The sequence below is a fragment of the Diabrotica undecimpunctata genome, chromosome 5, assembly GCF_040954645.1.
Source record: "Diabrotica undecimpunctata isolate CICGRU chromosome 5, icDiaUnde3, whole genome shotgun sequence".
Classification (NCBI taxonomy): domain Eukaryota; kingdom Metazoa; phylum Arthropoda; class Insecta; order Coleoptera; family Chrysomelidae; genus Diabrotica; species Diabrotica undecimpunctata.
In genome coordinates, this window is record NC_092807.1 from 25,106,966 (window position 1) to 25,130,252 (window position 23,287).

At 32.7% G+C, this 23,287-nt stretch overlaps 1 protein-coding gene across 1 annotated transcript in view; it reads right to left on the reverse strand.

The window, feature by feature from the left end:
* Positions 1-4,941: 4,941 nt before the first annotated feature.
* The window catches only part of LOC140441197 (CBP80/20-dependent translation initiation factor), a 31,467-nt gene continuing 13,121 nt past the window's right edge, over positions 4,942-23,287 (reverse strand). The window contains exons 4-5 of the mRNA XM_072531769.1: positions 22,953-23,180; positions 4,942-8,137 (exon numbers count right to left, since the gene is read on the reverse strand). Of these exons, the coding sequence (XP_072387870.1) occupies positions 7,706-8,137; positions 22,953-23,180 (660 nt within the window). The 3' untranslated portion in view covers positions 4,942-7,705. The remainder of the gene's footprint in view (positions 8,138-22,952; positions 23,181-23,287) is intronic.

A 23,287-nucleotide genomic window follows, 5' to 3' on the forward strand; every position in this document is an offset into this window, starting at 1 on the left:
ATATATATATATATATATCTATATATATATATATATATATATATATATATATATATATATATATATATATATATATATAGACTGAGTCTGTGCTGCTCATCAGTTTCGTTATTTTCCCAAAAGGTCTAAATAATTTACGAATAGATTGCAACCGGTCCTATCGATTACCTCTTGAATTATTTATACCGCTATTTTCAGTAAGATAAATAGTTACACAATGTCTCAAATGAAGCAAAATTTTCTAGTTTTATAAATATTTGGTATAACTAAAGATCTGAAATATTTCCTTACAATAAAATTTTATACTTTAGAAGCTAAAGTATAAAATTTCATTACATCTAAACTTTAAATAAATAGAACTTGCAATAGGTCCGGTCCGGTTCCGGCCGGATTGGCCAGGTACCCGATCCGGTACATCCCTAGTCGCATATGTGTGACTTCAAAAAGTAGTGGTCCCTGCTTTTATGAAGGCAGAGGCCACTACTGTTCTTTTGAAATACTTTGCTATAACCCTTGTATCTGCTTGTACTCTTAAATAAATGCACACGCTCATTACATAATTGGTTACATTTTTATTATTTTAAAATGGTTTAAGTAGTGATCTACGTAATATTACAATAGTGACACTATTTTATAAAGTACTTTTTACCATTTTAATCAAGATTTGATAAAAAATATTTTATGTTGTGTTTAGTGCCACTTTTGTAACAAATCTGTGTGAAACAATACAAATAAAAATCGAGACGATACAATAAAAGATGAAAAGTACGAGATATAATAAAAGATGAAAATATATCACAGAAAGTTCAAAAATTTAAGAGAGTTTAAATTAGATATATTAGCTAAAAAACTTACGTGCTACAATTTCTTATACATAATTAAATTAAATTTTTTTTAGATATAAATACCTAAAATTACAATTATCCAGTATGTACCATACGTTAGAACCTGATTTATTGAAATGACATCTCAAACACACTAATAGTTTGTTGTATTTTATGATGGAACTTGTAGTATTATTTTATAAGCGGGGTATAATAATATTACAAGTTAGATCATTTTATTTAACATACATAAATTAATAAAAATATTTTATGAAATACCTCTAATCTTCCAGAAACAACTTTCTGTTATTCGGTTTATATTTATGTATAGGGCGGCGTATTACGTATCCGAAGGCACTGATGCGTTTTATGTGCAGTTTCGGACATAAAAGGTTTAAGGCCGTATCCTTTCTAGTCTAAGGTCGCCACAATATCCCTTGGAGTTTCGAGAGTCGAAAGGCTCAAAACAATGTGGCTTTACTAGGCAATCGAACTTGGCTAGGATTGTCACACGAGCTCGTATTTCCGTTGAAATTATTGGTTTACGGTGGAATCGATCCTTGTCAGTAGACCAGATCTTTAGATGGATGAAGGGTATTATAATCTCTAATATAATCTTTTAGATTTTGGAACTCGGAATTGTCTGTAGACGACTTACGTACCTGGCAGAGTGTTGAACCTCGTAGAAAAGTTTCCACGCTTTGATTCATTGAGACTCAGCCCTCAGTTTGGGAATTCGTCTTGTCGGTTAGACGGGAGCCCTAGTATACATTACAAAAACATGAATATAGCAACTCTCACCTCACAGCAGTCAGGAGTTTTCACACACACACATACAGTTTCTTTTTAGGTGCGAACACAGGTAGTAGGACAGAAGAACCAAGGAGTGTGGATCCTCAGTATGATTAACGAAACCGACAAAATCTATAGAGATATACTCTTGTAGAATTAGCAGGTCCGTTGATGCTAAGGGTTAAATATAGCAGATGCCCATATATCACAAAAGAAGATAACAAGGTCTAGGACACCTAGTCCTAGACTAGGACGGTTACTGTCGAAGCCTCAAGGTGTATTATAAGAGCATCTTGTAGGGCCTGTCAACATTAGGTGACGAACTTAGGCCAGGCACACTACTTCAAGAGTATTGAAGGAGAAGAGGTCGAAGGAATTTCCATTTTTTGATTTTAGGTCCATAAAAAGACGTTCGATTGAGAGGGGCCAAGACAACTGTGGAATCGGCTATTGCCATTTTCAATCAGAATGATTCCGGACTCTTCTTGGTGAGTCCAAAGACAAAGTATATGAAAAGAAGATCAAAAATCATATCATCAAAGAAAAAAATCTTCCGCCTGGATCACAAAAATGCCTCGTATGAGGTCAACCACTTCTAAAATCCCGTCCCGTTCTGCTGAGACCCGTGAAGAGGATAATACGACATATATCTCCCATGTCTCGACACTTTAAGAATTTCCCTGGTGTCGATTAAGATTCGCAACAGAAAAATCTCTTCGCCAAATAACTGCCATAATCTTGACCAGATTTACCTACTGGCTTACCAAGTACCTCCAATACGTGCTCAGGCCTTACCCGACGAATCCATGTAAGTAGATCAGAAGTTAAATTTCAAATCCAACGATCTCAACCTCAAGACAAGACACAACAACTTGTACCCAGGCTACATCTGAGCCTAACACCAAAAATTTAATGCAAATACAGAATCGAGCATATTCCAGACAATATTTACCAATAGCACAAATTTTATCAAATATTAAGCCCAGCGAGTCTTCAAATCCAACTTTCAATCTCTTATTAAAGTTTTTCGCAGGATCTGAGGCGAACTTTAATAATTTCCAACCGTCAATGATTCGAAAATACACAAATAAACATAGAAATTACCGTCCATAAAAGGCATTCAGAACCTCGACCAGATCCCAAAAACCTTCAGACCAACGACCATTTCTTCAAAGAATATTTCTATATGACCACTAGGTCATATAAAAATGTCATAAAAGTATTCAATATGGCGGTAATACCAGACACTAGCCTGATACTACTCTACTACTAGATTAGGCTCAAGTAGACTTGATCATCAACAAACTGGAAAAAGTAGTGGAGGAGGCGCCTATCGGAAATCATAATGAACTTCTACAGTTCCATAAAGCAACGTTTAGAGCAGAGACCCTGTGGGTAAACTGTGGATGTAAACAAATCTACCGTTAATGTGGCGAGGGTGGCTATGGAGGGCCTGTGGGAGGTAGCAAACTTGAGTATACTCTTAATAATATACCTAAAGGAAAGATCCTTGAAAAAGGTATCTTTTAAAACCATCAGAAGCCTTGGTGGCTTTAATCACAGTCCTGCAGACGAATTCCCAGCATAGTAAGACAGCTTCTGCAGGAGTGTTGCATGTAGCTTTGATATAAGAGCCTTGGGTCTACCAGGGCCAAATCAAAGGTCTATCGGGAATTGGTGGAGAGCTTATATGTAGCCGATCTGCCAAACCCCGAGGACCTGTATAACAGTCAAACGACATATTAAAATACTGCCGTTGATGAATTTATGTTTCAAAGATTTAACGACGACGGTAAATATAGATATCACAAAAGATGGAAGTATAAAAGAGATAATTCCCGGATCAGTATATCTTCCATATGGTGACCCCGAACAACCACTACCAAAGGAGATGAAAAGGCTAGTTTCAAGAAGATGAAACGGAAAAAACTGTAGAAACATTTTACGATAAATATACCGCAATTAATCATCGTCTGTTTGACAATGCGCACCATCTGACTTGGGGTAGCACAAACAGTTGATTTGTTTTTTGTTATTAAAAAGTTAAAAGAGTACAAAATTGGTATAGTGTTGTATTTTAGTGCACTATTTTTTTCTGTACAAATTTAAAAATAAAATTAAAAAGTAGAAAATGTAAAAATTTATGCAGAGGCCTAAATAAAATAAATAAAAACGAATAGCGACGATAGGAAGCACATACTCATGTTGGCCGCATCGCCTTGGATAAGGTCTCTACAATAGTACGTAATAATAAATAGGTACGAAAAAATAATTCATAACAAATACATGATAGAATATAATAATAATAATAACACAATCATTATCCCATTCAATATCGTTGAAAAGTTAAATTAATTTCAATTTTCAAAAGTGGTACTATTACCAAAAGAGATTGAAAAATTCATTGGATCGAAATAATTTTCTTTTTAAATGGACTCTTCAGATCCATGCTCTCATTGCTCATACAATAAACCTGAACCAAACGACGAGGCTAGGCTATCATTGAAATTAAAAGAAAACGCGAAATCAGAGAATCAATAGAAATAGAAAAACTCCCAACAGTCAAATACACCTTGGATAACTTCCAAATCCGGATCAGCTCTTCTTTATTAGCCATTTTACAGTACGGTCATTGAATAATAATTTCTAATAAATAAATAAATAGTACGTATTTGTAAATATAACTTTATAATAAATAAAAATAACTTTAATAAATAAACAATCACCCAACAGTTTGACATACAATCATATAAATAGTTTCGTATCCCATTTTTGTTTCTTTCATAATTTTCTCCCCAAGAACATTCCCATATATATATATATATATATATATATATATATATATATATATATATATATATATATATATTAGCTTAGCTTCCACAGTGGACGTGTTAGTTGTTGCTCTGGAGTCCTCAGAGTCTGCTAACATTATTGCCACAAATTGGTCGCATTGCTCCTGTAGTGATCCTTTCTCTAGTTAACATGCTCCTTTTCTAACTTGGCTGCACCGTACTATTGAAGACGACCAATGGTCAGAAATACGTATATACGGTTGCCTTCCATCTTATATACATATTTTATTATATTTTTTTCCTTTGTTGTTAGCTATGCCGATACCTATTAACTTTATTTTGCTATTAACTTGCATTAACCTTTTCTTGTTGTTTGAAACGTTCTAAACGTTTGGCATTCCTTTTCTCAGGTAGCTTAGCTCCAGCACAACTGGATTCAGGATGCTCAAGACGACTAATGATGACACTATATATATATATATATATATATATATATATATATATATATATATATATATATATATATATATATATATATATATATATATATATATATAACTACATTCTTTGTATCGACATCATTTAAGTATCCTTTCCGAAGCACTGACGATGAACAGCAAAGTTTAATGTTCATAAGTCGAATATTTACTAATATTTATTTCTTTGGCCTTAATAAAATGGACTCACACGTGTTTATGTTTTGATTTTTGAGAAAACATTAGTATTTTTCTTAATTTCTAGATTAACTCTTGTTATCAAGGTGATGAAACATGCCCAGCTGTCTCACTACAGGAGCAGAGCTGACACAGTGTCCCGTTCGTCGTTAAATGAATCTGTATAGAATACAATCAAAGTTTATGGTGAAACAACCATAATTCACAGTAATTTTTTTTATTCTTTTTGTTTTCTGCTAAAGAAAATTAACAAAAGCTGAAATTTTCTTAATGTACCCATTAATGTCATTAGTGCTGCCGTGAAATGTTAAAAAGATCTATCAGTGTATTTTGGTGGGGTATGTTTTTTATTTTTTATTTTCTTGTATATCTAGTAATTTAATCATTAATGTATGTAGATTGTATTAAATATTTTTTACATCCATCTCATGATATGATAATGAACATTTATTATATTTTGAAATTAAATATTTACCAGGCCATCAAGATAAATAATAATTAAAATTCTTATAGATATATTTAGGACCAGATAGCGCAGGCGGTAGAGTGTCCACGCAGAAGGCCGGGGATCGATCCCCAGCGTAGACGAGAACATCTAGATATTTTTAAATATCTACAGGCACCAGGTCGACTCAGCCTGAATAAAATGAGTACTTTGGATAAAACCAGGGGTCATAATGGGCGATTGAGGCGTAGGACTCTACCTGTTAACTTCCTTGTATAGTAAAACAAAGTATCCAAGAGAGTCATGAATATTCAGGTCAGCGGGGTGATATTGTTCCGAAATGAAAAGTGGAAAAATGGAAGTGTGAAATTCCATCAACAAGAAATATCAGTTTGAAGAGCCACGTACAGATTTAAAGTAGGTATAATTGTCAATGAAATGAACCTAATTTTCATCGATGTATGATTCCAGGCTCAACTGTAGTTATGGAAATGATTGAACCCTTATTGGATCAGAGTAGGACTCTTGTTACAACTGGAATATATCAGTTAACCTTGCTGAAATTTTGAAAACTAGATCCATTCATCTTCTAAAAACGTTGACAAAAAACCGAAAAAATCCCCCCCAAAGATGTTGTAGAAGCCAAACACAAGAAAGGAAAGATCATTGGCAAACAAAACAAAAATAATATTGTGGTTACGAAGTGGCATGACAAGAGAGACGTACTTTTTCTATCTACAAAACATAGAGACGATATGATAGAAGTAACGCATAGGGAAGGTCCTAAAAGAAAAGCTGCAGCCATTGTCGAGTACAATATCGCAAAAGCGTTTGTGGACATGTCAGATCAAAAGACAGCTTATTCACATAGTTTACACAAAAATCTGTCAAATGGTACAGAAAAGTGGCATTTGAGATGATTGCTGGTACTTCACTGGTGAATTCTCTCATTACTTTCAATAGCAGTTACAAAATTCGAAGAAAATGTGTGCATGTAACTTATTCAAAGTAGTAATCTACCCCTTCCTGTATAAGTTCAAACATAAACTTACTCAAATGCTTTGAACAAAAGAGGTAGATGCACGATTTAATACAAAAAAAACTCTGAACTAAATGGTCCAAAAATTATGCTGTAAAAACACAAAATGAGTAACATGTGTATGCAAGAGATGTCAAGGCAATCGTTTTATGTGTTTAGAATGTTTCTTTGCCAATTATGTTTCAAAAAAAAAAAAGTAAAACATGTTCAATAAAATGGGCTCTCCCTACTTAATTTTCTAGTTAAAAAATATTACGGTCTACGTTACTTTTGATTTTATATGCTGTACTGTCATAAAAATAAAAAAAAAAAATGTTAATATGTAGTCACATTTTCAGTTTATTATTAAATAAATAATTCTAATAAGTTTACTAAAAGACCATATAAGGTAAGTGTGATTGTTCCTTTTGATTTGTCTATATATTGGTTTAGAAAAAGGTTAAACCTAATTGTTATAGGTTATATTTTTGTCAACGAATCTTTTAACATCTAATAGCCTCAGTTTTCGGCGCCAAGTTAGCGCCCAGCTTCTGGGACCCTCTTTAACCATTCTAGGTTTATTGTACGTGATTATATTAAGTCTCTATGTAATGAGAGTTTTTTTATTTCGATCCATAAACTTTTGTAAAACTTAATATATGATTTTTATATAGCATTTTATAAAACAATAACATTTCTGTCTCAATAATAATAAAAAAAAGAAATCGTCAAAAAAGTAAAAAGAATTGTGATGTGAAAAAATGTAAATTTGTAAAGAATTTACATTTTTACCAGAAACGTTATAAGAAGTAAGAAAAAGAGACTAAAATAACAGAAAATAATTTTTTGAAATTAATAATAGATAATGAAAAAAAAAAAATAAAACTTCAAGAGCTCCACTCTAATACTACAAACTTTTTCTATTATATTTCTTTATTCAAAATGACAATGAAAACGATATTTCAACACTAGTAGGTATGAAATAGCTTTCGTTGATTTGTTGAGTAATAAATACGCATTAAAAAAATTTCCACTTCACAATTTGCTAACTATTCTAACTAATTAAGGTTTAATTAATTTCTTCTAAAAATAAATAAACTAGTTAGTGCTTCACAATGCCATCACCACAAATCTTACAAAACTAAACCATATACACCTTAACTGTAGTTATTTTCAAACCTATCGTCGTGTTCCCAACCTTTGCTTTTACCCTTGGCGTTTTTATCATTGTTTCCCCACCCAGACTTTTTACCCCATCCTCCACTCGAAGAATTATCCTTGTCTCTCCAATTTGAGGAATCGTTAAATTTACCTTTGTTAAGACGCGCTCCTGCTCCCAAAATGGGTCTTCCGAATTTGCCGGTGTTGTTACTGGAATTCTGAGTCTTCTGAGGTTCTTTTGGGGTGTGGTTGATTGTTTCCGTTGGGAAATTAGTCACGGAGTTGGTGACTTGTGGAACAGTAGGCTCTAGTGCAGGCTGAACTGGTTCGGGTTTCGTGGATAGCTGAAGGACGTTCACGCTGCTATGGTAGTTTTCTAAGGTTTTGTTGTCTTCTGGCGTTTGTACACTTAAGATGTTTTGGGAGCACTGAAAAACCAATTTTTCATTTCTAATTATATTTTTAGATCTAGTAAAAAAATTAAGAAATATGCGAACTAAGAAAAATAATTAAAACCGTACTTGTTTTAAGCACAAACAGTTTATATTAAATTTTGGAAATACATTTTCACCGCTGATTTTTCATGTCTTCACACTTTTTCTTTGCAAAGTCGGCTCGACGTATGTTTGTGAACGACTGTTTTCAAATATGAGTTTTATTTAATTTTATGTGCTTCAAAATGAACCAATATTCACTTCAAAAATTTAATTTAATTAGTTGTAAGAAAAATTGACCCCAGCATTCAAGATTTATTTAAGAAATTTCAGAATCAAATGCTGCATTATACATATTAACCACAATACAAGGTTGATCACTCAAAACAGTCATTATCATCATTGGCTCGACAATATTTTGTGGACATTGAATCATTTTCTTAATAATTATTTTAAGCGATATACATATTAAACCAATGAGAAGTTATTGAAACCCAAATACCCTACGGGTGCAAAGAAGGGTACACCATTAAGGGGTCTTAAACTTAAACAAAAAAAAATAATTTAAAGCTCTACATACTCTATGACAGTAAAATCAAGTGTACAAGACTATTAAACCAAAGGAAAGGTATTATAAAATATAAAAACTGAAAAATTAAGAAATGTCAATTATTTAAACTAGGTATTTTAAAGACAATTAATTTAAACCCACCTATCCTATGGCTACAAAATCAATAATAAACCAAGGATAAATAAATATTTACGGATATTCGGAAATTCGGAATTACAAGTATGAGGCGTATAGAAGCCTTTGAAATGTGTGTGTTTTTCGAAGGAAGCTGAAGATTTTGTGGACAGAGCACGGTACCAACAACGAGTCGCTGAGAAGAATGGAGACTGAGAGAGAACTCCTAAATATTGTAAATAACAGAAAAACGAATTATCTAGGACATATTTACACAGAAGAAAAATATAACTTTCTACGACTCATAATGGAAGGGAAAGTAGAAGGAAAAAGAGGTCCAGGAAGAAAAAAATGCTCCTGGCTGAAGAATGTAAGAGACTGGACAGGCATGAACACTCATTCGACACTAAGAACAGCTCAAGATAGAGAGCAATTTGCTGCAGGTACCCTTCCGTAATGAAGAAGGAACCTTAAGAAGAAGTGTAAACAGAATTTTATTTAAATTAATTTATTCAACAAAAAAAAAAATATAATTTAAGAATAGCTATTTTTATAATTAGGCATATTGGCTATAAGTCAGTGAAATATTTTTTTACTCGGTATTGAAATTTTTCTCACGAATTGTCAGCAACAGCCGGCAACGAGTGGTAAATAAAAGTTCAATGATTAAAAATACTATAAGAATAAGATAAGTAAATATTATATAATTTTATAAAATGTATTCTTTTCGCCTATCCGATTTAGAAGATCGCTCTATGATTGCATCAACATCTAGAGAAATTTTAGGATGCACATTGATGAGTACTAAACCAGTTAAACTTTCCTCCGAAGTTCTATTTCTAAGCCAAGTCTTTAGACGCTTATGTAATTAATATTTGCAGAAATATTCTGATATTTGGATACACATGAATATCGCAGTTTTCTAATACTTCTAAAATAGAATCGGGAAGTTTTCACGACTCTTCCACTTTTGAATCCACAGTGAAAACTCTTGGCCTCGGTAGCCTTCTTCTAATTTTGGTGACTAAAGAAGACGACGTGATACAGTTGTACCTAAGGGTGGCCGCACACAGAAAGAGCAAAACTGTTTTAGTCAAAAACGTTTTTGTTTGAAACGAAAACGTTTTTGTTTTCAAGAGAAACAAAATGTTTGCACAAACCATACTGCAATCAGTTTTATTGAAGATGTCGACAGATAACGACGAAATTGCACTAGTTTTCTGGCAGTGGTTCCTCCTACAGGACAAAAAAAACGCAAAATAAAAGACAATTTTGGGTGCATCCTATAAATGAGAAAAGAATCTGGCCTCAATCAGTACAATTAATTTTTCTGCGTCCACTTCCATGATACACACAATATAAACAAGGAAAATATCGATGTTTCCACATGTGCTTCTTGTTGACTACTCGAGCGGTTTCAAGAAGGGAATTCCAAAAACACGTTGCGCATGCGTACATTGAAATGTTTCGACACAAAACGACGATCCGGTAATCAACATCAAACAGACTGACTGAAACTAAATGAGCCTAAACATGCTTTAGACACACGACTAATCAGTGTGCGTCAGCTCATTTCATTTATATGGAAACATCAGCATCAGACTCATTTAGTCAAATACGTTTTTGACTAAAACAGTTTTGCTCTTTCTGTGTGCGGCCACCCTTAAACATCACTAAGACAAACTCATACTGAAATGATAAATTCTGGGCTCCTAATAGTTTGCATTAATGAAAATGCATCATACATTTTACTGTCCTTCCACGTAGAAATTGTTTCAAGAGCGTTGTATATTTTGATGATGGATTCGCCCTGGAACTGAAGATGACCTTCATGCCCTTCAACCCAACGAGTTTCACAAATACCTTATACAGCAGCCCCCAGTTCCTTTATTTTTATTCACTAACGTATCAGACAGAGCTAATGCAACAACAATATTCACTTTGATATTTATTATAGATAAATTATAAAATGAAGCACACAGTCTCACCATAATTATAAAACGCCGTCTACACTCTCGATCGAAGTTCCTCCGACGAAGTGAAGTTAATCGAGGCGAGGTGACTCTCTACATACTCGTGAACTCGAGTAATGTAGTGTGACACTTCGTATTCGAACTTCGGACCCTTTGACCCGGACGCAAAAAACCGACACAGAACGGAAGTACAACGAGGCGAAGCGAAGTCGCATGAAGTACCTGTCTACACTCTCGTATAGTACATCCACTAATAATTTTCCAACATAAACATGTCTCATTCTGGTATTAAAGAGACCGCCTTTCAAATCAAGGTTGTCAGACATATTTCCTAAAATTCCTAAGGTTATATTTAAAAAATATTCTCTATTCGTTATTATTCAATTGCTAGTCAACGAACGACACTCTTAAAAAATGATATGAACATATTCCCAAAAAATATATCTATAAATTAATTAACTAGGTACTAATATTTCCATGGACTCTTCACTAATGAATTAAAGCAACCGTGAACGTTTATATATTACTTATGCTCTAAGTAATTTTCGAATATCGGCAACATTGTAGTCTGGAGAGAATTTGAACCTTCGATCTATCTTGACGTTGCCATGTTGGTGAATTTAGCGGTAATACTCTTATAGATATAATGATCGACTTTTAAGAAATCAGACATCTTTTAAGAATCCAAGTTCTCAAAAACGGTTACAAGAATTGTATTATTTTTTTCCAAATTTCATTGATTTTATACCTTACCTGGAAACATGAAAAATTGCAGATATATTAATATGTTATATTAAAGTTACATTCAGTAATTTTAAACTCATGCATTATGACAACAGCGAATCGCAAAGCGATAAATCGTAATGAACACCTGTGTGTCTGGCTCTGTGACACCCTAAAATATTCCTATTTGCAGGCAGATATCACAGGCGGAGGTTTATAAGGTAAGTAATATTATATTTTTCTAGAATGGCATTTTGGAGACCGTTTGAAACGAATGATCAAGATGCATCAACTTCTGTGTTATCAATAAATAATGACAATTATTTTAATGACAGCCCGGAATTAAAAAATAAAGATTTGCACGTACAATCCCAAAGAATAGTTTTAAATATGTATGAGTGTTTGAAAAAAGAAAATATTGGGATGGCTGATAATGCAATTGTTTCGAGAATTCATATATTAACAAAAATCGGGTATAAGACGATATATACAATTATTAAATTAGGCACTGTTACAGATCATTCCTTAAAACGAAAGCGACCAAATAAAAAATTGGGTAGGATTGACACTGCTGCAAAAGACGTTATTCAGCGAACAGTTTACAATTTTTACAAAGAAAATAGATTGCCTACTTTAGAACTGATTCGTGAAAAATTGAGAGATTTCCCTGAATATAATTATACATCTTTGGAAACACTGCGCGAGATTTTGATAAGTTGTGGATTTAAATATAAGAAATTAGATAATCGAATGGTAATAATGGAATCTCGGCGTATTGTTGAACTTCGACGAGAATATTTGAGTAAAATAAAACAGTATCGTAATTCAAACAGAAACATAATCTATTTAGACGAAACCTGGTTCGATACGCATGATGTTGTCAAGTACGGCTGGGTTGACAACACAAACAAGTGTGCGTTAAATACACCGTGTTCACGAGGAAAACGTGTTATTATTCTTCATGCCGGAAGCAAAGATGGTTTTGTATCTAATGCATTGCTATTGTCGGCCAAAAATATAACAAAGTCTTCTGCCGATTATCACGAAGATATGACAGCCGATTTATTTGAAAAGTGGTTTGTTGAACAACTCTTGCCCAATATTCCGCCGAATTCAGTGATTGTTATGGATAATGCGTCGTATCATTCAAGCATATTAAATAAAATACCTAATAATAACACGAAAAAGGACGAAATTTTAAAATTTATGCAACTTAAAAACATCACTGTTCCTAAAAAGATTCCAGTAAAGAAAGAATTAATTAGAATGATCAAAAGTCGGAATTTTAAAAACGAATACGTTATTGACACCATTTGCAGCAGGCACGGCCATACTCTTTTGCGATTACCCCCATACTATTGCATTTTTAATCCAATTGAAATGGTTTGGGGTACCGTAAAAAAACGATTGCGAACATATAATCAGTCACCAACATTAAGCGCAGTGGCCATTGAGAATATTCGAGAAGTAATTAGTGGCATTAATAGCGATGTGTGGAAAAATTGCGAAGCTCATGTTTTAAAAATAGAAAACGAATATCCTGTTTTACCGGCAATAGCACCAATAGTTATCCAACCTGGGAACGATTCGACTTCAGAAGACTCTGACGATTCTTTTTAGTCCTTCTAATTAATTTCTTTACAGCTATCGCGATGCATCTTGAACACTAGTATTCATTATTATACAGTGTGTCACATTTAAGATGAAGACACCTCTATATATCAGCTATCAAAATACATACAGATTTAAAATTTTGCACAGTCATACATGTTGATAGTGCACATTTTTTTAAGATAGTGATCTGAAATTTTAATTTTAAACGCGGCTCCCTGCGAATCCACAAACAGGGTAAATTTTCGATATTTTGCTTCGCGTTAGAGAAATCGGAAAAACTTATTTGGAAAAGTTGTTCCACTTATTGTAACCGCACATACCAAATTTCATGACAAAATTCGCAATTTTAGTTTTTCAGTATTATTTGTAATCTCGATCATAAATCTACAATTGATGCATCTCGGGACAGCCAACTGTCCGTTTTAGAATCCTGACTACAATTGAAGATCTTATTTCCAAAGTGTCTTAAATCCATATAATGAAATCCATGAAATTACAGATTTTCATACAAATTTAACATACAAATTATACAATTTTCATATGCACTTTTAAATAAATAAGAAGTTGTTTTGGTACATATAACTTTATTCTAGACTTGAAGAAATCTATAAAGTTTAAAAAAAGAAAATTAAATCTTATCTAAATAAATATATATATATATATATATATATATATATATATATATATATATATATATATATTAATCATCTTAAATGCGACACACTGTATAAAGTCAGAACAAAAAAACAAAAAAAATATAAAAACAAAAAAGAAAAAAAATAATAAAAACAAAATGAAAAAAAAAACTAACTTTATATTCTTACTAACATACCCAACCCTTTCCTTTCCTGGCAAGGAAGGCTCATACCTCCTCGTGGTCCTTGCTGGACAGACAATATTTTGAGATTTTCTGTCCTTGCTGGATAGACAATCTTTTAAAATTTTCTGACAGAATGAGCCTTTATTTACAGATAATTGTAAAAAAATATTCTGGTTTATGTAAAAACTAAATAATAATTCCAATATTCTTATAAATCACTAAAATTAACAAGCTTTAATTTGAAAGAATTAATTTGTTATTTATTCAATATTCGATGTTGTGAGCCCGCTCCCATTTAAAAAAAAAACTTATTCTGTCCTTTGAAGAGTCCTATTCAAAAATGCCCCGTTTAAACAAATCGAAGGTTGAAGGGTGCCGGACATTTATGCCGGAAACAATTCAAATTCAAAAGATCACCTTTTTCTGCTACGGAAAATATTGCCCCGATTTCTCACCAAAATCAATGTTGAGACTTTAGTTTAGATACTCTTGAATCTCAAAAATACTCATTTACATATTTTTCAAGCCTCGAAAATGCATATTAGGTATCGTATTTTTCGGATTTTAAATCGCCTATATCTCCAAAACTATTAACTTTTGAGAAAAATGACATAGATCTTATTTAGAGTCACCCAAAAACCTAAAAAATATTTCTTGGAGCACAAAAGGTGATATTTTGAATTTGTTTAAAAAATTGTTTAAACAATTTCTGCCCAAAAATTGAGAAATTTTCCTGAATATAATTATGTAAAAATTAATAAAAATTATATAATTTTTCTTGAAATATGTGTTTGATGAACTGATCCCTTTTCTTAATTTCCACGCCAATGGTCGGCATTGACATCAAAGAATCTCAAAAGCCGACGCTTGGCAAATTGACATTGGAAAAAGTATACTCGCTGAACTTTCTATCAACTTCGTGAGTAGTATAGTGTAATACATATTCAAATTGCAAACAACCAATTCGTAGACAAAACTGAAGATAAGAAATACCTAATATAAGTAATGTCATGTACATTGAATGAGTTTAATTTTTGTTTTTGTTTAATACAAGACCTCTTGAAATTGGGAGTAATTGCTCGTAAATTATCACAATAATTAAAAAAAAAATTATAACAATATATCTTTAGGGTTCTACCGAAGCTTTGGAAACATTGTCATTTTTGTGATAATATTTTTTCGGCTCCTGCACTAAAATAAATTGAGATTGTACTGTAGAGGTAATGGATTTTAACAAGAGCTATGAGTCATGCTGATGCAATACACAAGATTACCTGTTATTTACAAGGCCATAGCTCTTGTCAAAATCCATTACCTATACTATTGTATAATACTGCGTCGTATTATACGTTCCGTTAAAGTTTAGAGAATTCTGTTAACTTTGGTTACGTCAGATCTGCTTTGATGGTAAGAGAAAGACGAGTAGAAGGAGAAGGTGGCTTGGGGTGGTCGACGCGTCGTTCGACGTTCAACATCATTACTGTTGCGTTTGTTTTAGTGTCAAAAGCTGATTTTGTGAGTTTTAAATCATGAGCTCTAGACGTAATAAGACTACTTGTTCTATAATGGGAACTTACAAAGAACTTAAAGATCGACAGCTACCAACTATAAGAGATGTTATGAAATGTATTTTATTTGTGAAAGAACGATCTAAAATTAAAATATAATGTAAAGTATCCATCCAATTCAGAAATATATGCCATTGTTTCTGAAGAAGTTATTAATATTTGGACAAAAGGTTCGATTCCAATCGTAACTAAGGAACAGATTATTCAGTTACTAAAATATTATTTCGAAAAGTACCTCAGTTTGAAAAGACACCCCAAAAGCAAACGAAATAACAGTTTTGAAAACAAAGTGAAGTATATTGTAGAGTCAGCTGAAAAGCTTTTCGACGTTGCTGCTTGTTTTTTTATCGAATCTTGTTCATGTTTAAAACATAAAAAAGTTCCCATCAATTATAGAGACTTTCTGTTGGATCAAAGAAATGACAGGATAATGGTTATAGGCAATGTTGATACGAAAGAAACTGCCAGATTCATGAAACGACAGCAGAGAAAAATAGGTGAATCAATAAGGGCAAAAAAAAAGTTGTGTGCTACTCAAACGACTGATTCTATATCAGCAAATTGTGATGAAGAAGCAGTGCCTGCCTGACTCTTTCTGAACAGAGACACCGTCGACTTCCACGTTTAATAGAAATACGTTGCGGTTGCCAACAGTTGCTAAAGTCAGTGATAGATACGGTTTATCGATGCGATCTGCTGCTGCTGTTGCTTCTGATGTTTTGGTTGACGTGGGTTTGGTTTAAAAGATGTTGCAGGTATTATTGTAAATAGCATTTACTTTGATGGACGAAAGAACAAGACCCTGATAAATGAGAAAATAGGGAATCGTTACCACGCAAAGAGATTTTGGAAGAACACATCTCATTGTTATCAGAACCCTGATCAATTTATTTGGGACATACAACGCCTAGTCGTGGCACTGCAAATGGAATTTTTACTTCGATCACAACTTTTTTTGAGGGTCAAAGTTTGAATTAAGATGATGTAATTTGCGTTGGATGTGATGGAACTGCAACTAATATTGGCTGGAAGGGTGGTGTGATTCAATATTTAGAGGAGTATTGGGAGAGACCGTTACAATGGTGCGTTTGTTTGCTTCATGCTAATGAGTTACCGTTTCGTCACTTGTTGCTGACCATAGATGGTTCTACTTCGGGTCTTAGAGAATACTCCGGACCTATTGGAAAACAGTTGCTCATAAAAATAAAAGTGGATTTATAAACTTTATGTTGGCGTTAGCGCTGGCGTTCGCCGTTGACCGTGGCGCTCGCTATCGTATACTGCATTTATAAACTTTCGGTTGGCGTTGGCGTTGAAGATCACATCTAAATTTCTAAGCTTACATTTTTGATTTGGTGTTATTAGTTTTTGCTTGAAAATTAATACAATGGAAAATGAAAATGCTCGGCGTTTGTTAGGTGCAGTGGCACTTATACACGATACTTTGTATTCGAGCAACATACACAACGTCGATACACTCGCAGGCCCATTAACCAGAACAGAAAGACAAGAGGTAATTTTAATTATTATATAAATACAAAAAACTGGGATAAATAGCAGTTTTTTAAATATACCAGGACGCAGGTTCCAGTATTTGAAAAATTACTGCAAATGGTAAAACCAAAAATAAATGTAAACTATCGCTCTCTAATATATAGGGAATATAAATTAAATTATCTAAACTATTTCATTTATAAACACGTGGAAACACAAACATAAACAAATAATTTAGTTTGATTTGTTTGACAAACCTTGTCACTTTTTCGGTATCGCTATTGGCTGCGATGACAAAGATACAGTTTTTTATGTTCTGTGATCACAGAACCTACAACACTACAACCACAGAAGGGTTGGTGTATTCTCTGCTACAACGGCCAACGGCGAACGATGTTTTTAAATAGACATACGAGTTTCCCATTTGACCATGTTGTAACGCGAACGCCAGCGCCAGTGCCAACGTAAAGTTTATAAATCAGCCTTAAACCCACCGTGACTTTTTCTGCTGTGAATGGTAATTTGCCTGATTTGCCAAAAAATGTGGTCAATGAATTAAGTACAGATCAAAAATATCTATATGAAATATGTCAAGCAGTATTAATCGGTTTCTGTACTCCTGAATTGGCAAACCGTGAACCTGGAAAAATGGCGCACTCCAGATGGCTTACTACTGCTAATCGTCTACTCAGACTTTATGTAAGTATGCTTAATCCAGCAGAAAATTTACAATTGCTTGTAAACTATGTTGTTAAAGTATATGCTCCGATGTGGTTCAGACATAAGCAAAAAGCGTCTTTTAAGGATGGAGCGAAGTAAATTTTTCAACTAATTATGTAATCTCGATTTCTACCCGAAAATCTAAGATCTGTTGTGGATACCGTTATCGAAAGAAATGCCTTTTTTGCCCACCCAGAAAACTTACTTGTGAGTATGTTGTTTGATGATAGAGATCACATTAGGGAGCTGGCATGGCGAAGAATAAAAAAAGCTAGAGACACTGAAAGTAGCGATAAACGCAGAATATTTAAAACACCAATATTAACTTCTCTGCTAAAGATTACACCGATATTATTATGTGGCACGAATGTCAGGATTGTCAGGTTACAACACCGCCGGTTCTTCGGCATATTTCTACTGAGAACCTTCATATCATGATAAAAGATAAAAGCTTGGATATTTTTGACTTTCCTGCCACACACATCTGTGGAAAGATGTGTTAAACTGATTACAGAGGTCTCGCAGAATGTAACTGATGCTACTTCTAGAGATAGCTTTATCAGAACCAGGTTGGAGTCTCGGGCAGAAATGCCAAATTTTGGACACAAAAAAGTTCAAATTTTAAGTTTTTGTCATCAAATATATGATCTATTTTGTTTGTTAAGTTGTTTGGAACCTTTTTCATTAATTTTAATAATAAAATATCTTTTAAGTTTAATTTGTGTATTATTTGAAGTATATGATTTAGGTCTGTACAAACGTAAAATTTACAAAACTTTAAAGTCTAGTAGAGCCCTGAAGGTGAGATGCTATCGTATTTATTTTACATTTTTCATAATCTCTGGAAAATTACACAAATTTGGATACCTCTTGCGATAGTGTAGCTCAAAAAAAATTTTTATGTAAAGACGGGACACCCTAATGAGCAATAATGTGTGAGCGATAATTCTATCTCATCTATAATCGAACGATTCTCTCAAATGGCACTCAAATGACGAATTGATAAAATTTGAAAATCGCGTAACTCTGAAGTCGGGATAGCGTTAGTCGAGATATTACTTACTGTATTCAGAATTGTTGATTTTTTTAAAGAGCAATGTAAAAAAGGCTTCCGCATAATTCTCCACTTACCCCTAGATTAAATCATTTTAACTCTTGACTTCCATCTTATAGGGTTGATGGGTTTTAAATTATTTTTTTTTAGGATTATTTGATCGATATTTAATTTTGTTTGGAGGGATCATGACCCCTCCCCCCCCCCCAGTTGTTTCATTAGATAATGCTTAACGTGAAAATGATATTAAACATGACGAAATTGTAAAATTTCTTTTGTAAAATTTTCTTAAGTTGTCACGAATTATCATTTAGGGAACACGATGTGTCGGGGCAGTCGTTAAACCAAGATAATTATAGAGAACTAATAAAAATGTTAAAGAAATACGATTTGGAATTTTCTAATTTACTTTCGGAGTCGAAGACATTTAGCGACGTATCTAAAACAATCCAGAATGAATTAACACAATCAATTAACATTTTGAATAACGTTAGTGAATCTGAGATCCTGGAAACCATTTGCTTTTCACTAGAAGTAGATGAAACTATTGATATATCATGTAGTTCATAATTATCAATTGTTGTTGATATACGTGTTACGTGGTAATATTTATGAAAGGTTTTTAGGTTTTACAGACGTGAGTAAAAACCATAAGGTAGAATATATTTTTGGTATTTTAAAGGAGACACTAAAATTTTTTGATATCAAAAATAAATTGGTAGGGCAAATTTATGGCAGCTCTACTGTGCTGTCTGGTGAATTGAATGGTCTTCGGGCAAAAGTTAAAACTATTGCACCGCAAGCTTTATTTAGTCACTGTCATGCGCATAAAATGAATTTAATTTTGCAGGATATGCGGAAAAAATTAAAGAATGTCTTTTTTTTACAGTTTCAACGGATTTGCTTCATTTTTCTTAAGCTCGCCTAAACAGAAGAATGTTTTAGAACAATTTGTTTCGAAAAAAATGCCAACAGTTTGTCAGACGCGATTTTACGCAGAAAATATTATTGTTTTGATGTCATTTTTCCATAGTTACCTCAGGATTTAACGTTATTATGAAAAAAATCAACGTATGTTGACATAAGTGAATGCATAGCTAGGGTTTAGTGAATTTTTTTTTATTGTTGAAAATAAATAAAAAACCATAAGGGTAATGTTTTTAATAAATATTAATAAAAATGATATATTAATTAATGTGGGAACTTATAAAAACATGCAGAGTATAATTTGTTTATGATAATCGACTGCAAATTCCATAGGTGGGCCAACTGACATGGGAAGGGGCTCGTATATTATCAAAATTAGACGCTATAGTAACACACTTATTATCGTTCCATTCTACAGAAAGTATTTCTGCATTTATATAATATCTAAAATCATGATCCACAAGCTTCTTTACCAAATATTCGCGATCATTGTTAGCGATTGTTTTGCCTGTATAAAAGTCAAAATTATAACGGTATCTGTCACCTCCACAAAAATCCCAAAATTTGTAGCAGAATCGAATAAGCCTTCCACGTATAAATTGCTTGAATGAGTTATGTTCATATTATTTGACAATAGTTTCATTTACTTTATTTTTACATTATTATCCAAAGTAATATTCGTTAAAATATTAGTTATTGCCATATAATTTCTCCTAAAGAAGATAAAATATAAAACTTTTTATGTAAATAGCAATAAAAAAAACTAAAATTAAAAAAATACTACTTGGTGCACAGATTCACATTCAACTGAATACTGAATGTGTCATATTTATAGATTAGTAAAATAAAACTTATATTGACGATTCAACCATTTATATTTTTAAGATTTATTCATGAATATAGTTTATAATAAACATTAATCAACAACAGCCTAAAATATTCATGGAAAATTTTTCTTTAAATTCAAAAAAATTTTAAGGGTTGAAAAAATAAAATTTTCAGTGATCTATAAATAGGACGCTGGCCTATAAATGGGTTAATAACACCTTTCTGTTGGGTTAAAAAAGTTAACCAAAGTAACAAACTAAAATATGCATTTTTTCTGACGAGTTCAATTCTACCTTAACCTTATTGTTCCCTATAACTGCCATGTTAATAATATTTCTTATAATTTCTAGACCGCATTTTAAATTAAACGAGAATTGTTTATTTTATGTAGCTTACCTATATCCAGGTTTTGTATAAATACGAAATAAGGTCCTTGGTCTGACTCAGCATATTTATTTGTTTTTCATTTTTTTTTTCAATACTTACCAGTATGAGCATATTTGAATTTTCTACTAGTTCAATTTTCTTGTTTCTTTCGTTTTCCTTATTTCTTTTGGGGATGTTTTGCATATCCATAATTGATTCATCATATTCATTATTTTTCGATTTACCCTGATCTGGCGGGATGTTATCTTTTTCCATTATCACTCTTTCACTTCACAAATGAGTACAACCAAATTCAATATATCAAATCAAATGTACTTCACAAAGGTTAAATAGCAACGTTTATTGAACTAATTCAATATCAATTTTAACTTTTACAGTTTAACAATTGTCATATGCACTGGTCTTTTGTCTATCAATTTTAGCACCAGAATTTCACTTTAACTTTGTTGCCCTCATACTTCACTTTTCGTAACTTCTTACTCATAATGCTGGTAGAATTGGCCTATTATTTAAGTTTCAAAGTAGCTACCACAAAGATAACTTTTCAGGCCCAAAAGACAATTTGGATGCTTGAATAATAATTATCCACAAACAATGCACAGCCTTCATTGATTAGTCCATTCAGTAATGTTATACAAAGATCGTATGTGTGGCCATGGGTGGAAAGTGTATGGACCATTTTTATTGGCATATACCTAAAGATGATAAGATTATAGGTATAGCCATCTGGAGTACACATTTTATACACCTTTACTCCACATTTGTGCGTTTTCTTGGGAAGGTATTGACGAAAAACTAATCATCCTCTCCATGTAAATTACTACATTTTCACCATGAACGAGAACTTTTGATATTGTTGATGAATCATTTCAGTAGTCCGTTTTACTTTAAACAACCATATTACTCTTACTCCAATATAGACGGCTTTGTGGTAAAAAACACATACCCATAATTATAAGAGTTTCTAAGTATCTTCTAATTTCTTGGCAAATGGTTTGCGTCCACTTATGAACGAATGATCAGTGTCGAAGATGGTGCGTGCGGATATGTTCAGCTGCATATCTATTAGTTTCTTCAACAATTTCATCTAGAATAACATCGCTTATAAACTATCAATATATTTTGTAGGATTAGATAATACAAAATTGTCCAAGTTAACTTTCTCTTAAAAGAGAATGTGAAGTTGTCTTGATTATTATACATTTTCCCCAATTTTCCAATATCAGATTATTCTTCTGATCTTCATCTAGGTCACTTGGTCCAGTCTCCTGATAGAATTTGTCTCTCTAAGGCACTGTCATCCTCTTCGAAACCTTAGGCATTATAAGGGATATATTCATCCTAAGAATCTAAACATGGTTGAGTTTCTTAGATCTTCTTAGGTGTCAAGTGGTACATGACCGCTATTAAAAGAAAATCACTATCGTAGCTGTCATGTACCACTAACGGTATAAAAAAAAATCGGAAATAACAGGCCAAAACAAGTCTGAACATACAATAAAAACACAAATAACTTTTAAAAATACTCTGCTTTATACAAAGCAGACAATTGATGAATTAATCAACAAGGAGAATCTACAATTTGCATTCCACAAGTTGCCGATCCACCAAGGCAAATATCCTTTGCGAATTAGTTTCTAGTACTCACGAACATGAGTAAATAAATAAAGCAGAAATACGTATAAGGGGATGGCAGGAGCCCTGCATTGAAATTAAATCTCCTTAATCGTTTTTCTGCTGAATACTCTTTGTATTTCATAAAGGCCGTCATATTTTGACATCAAAATTATGCAGTTAAAACATTTACAAATTATATTAACGAAAAGCTCTGTATACCAGATGGAGATTCAGCTTTCTAACACAGCCACATATGACGTACAAAATAAAATATTGAATATACAGGATTCTGCAAAGTAAATTTAAAGAAGTTTCTAAAAAAATATATAAATTTATTGTTATTCTATACATGCTTCATCTATTACATACACAATATTTATTTCTAGCTTCTGTACTTACTTGAAACAAAGACATTCCATTACCACCAATTTGTTCTTGATAAAATTTAAAAACATCTATAGGCAGCACTCCGAACTTGTTTGCCCCCAGTTCTATGGATAATAATAGCCATAGCTTTCCTTCTTTAGATATTTGTTTGTCAGATGTGAGAAGCATTCGTATTTTGTTGTATAGTTCGTTAAGCTTATCAGGACATTCAGTTTTAATAGCAGCGCCATTCAAATAAAACTGAAAACAGGTTTCTATTAATTAATAGTTAAATATATATGTAAATATTGCTGCTACATACGTTTCGAAATATGGTAACTTTCGTATAGAAATGCCAAATCTGTCAC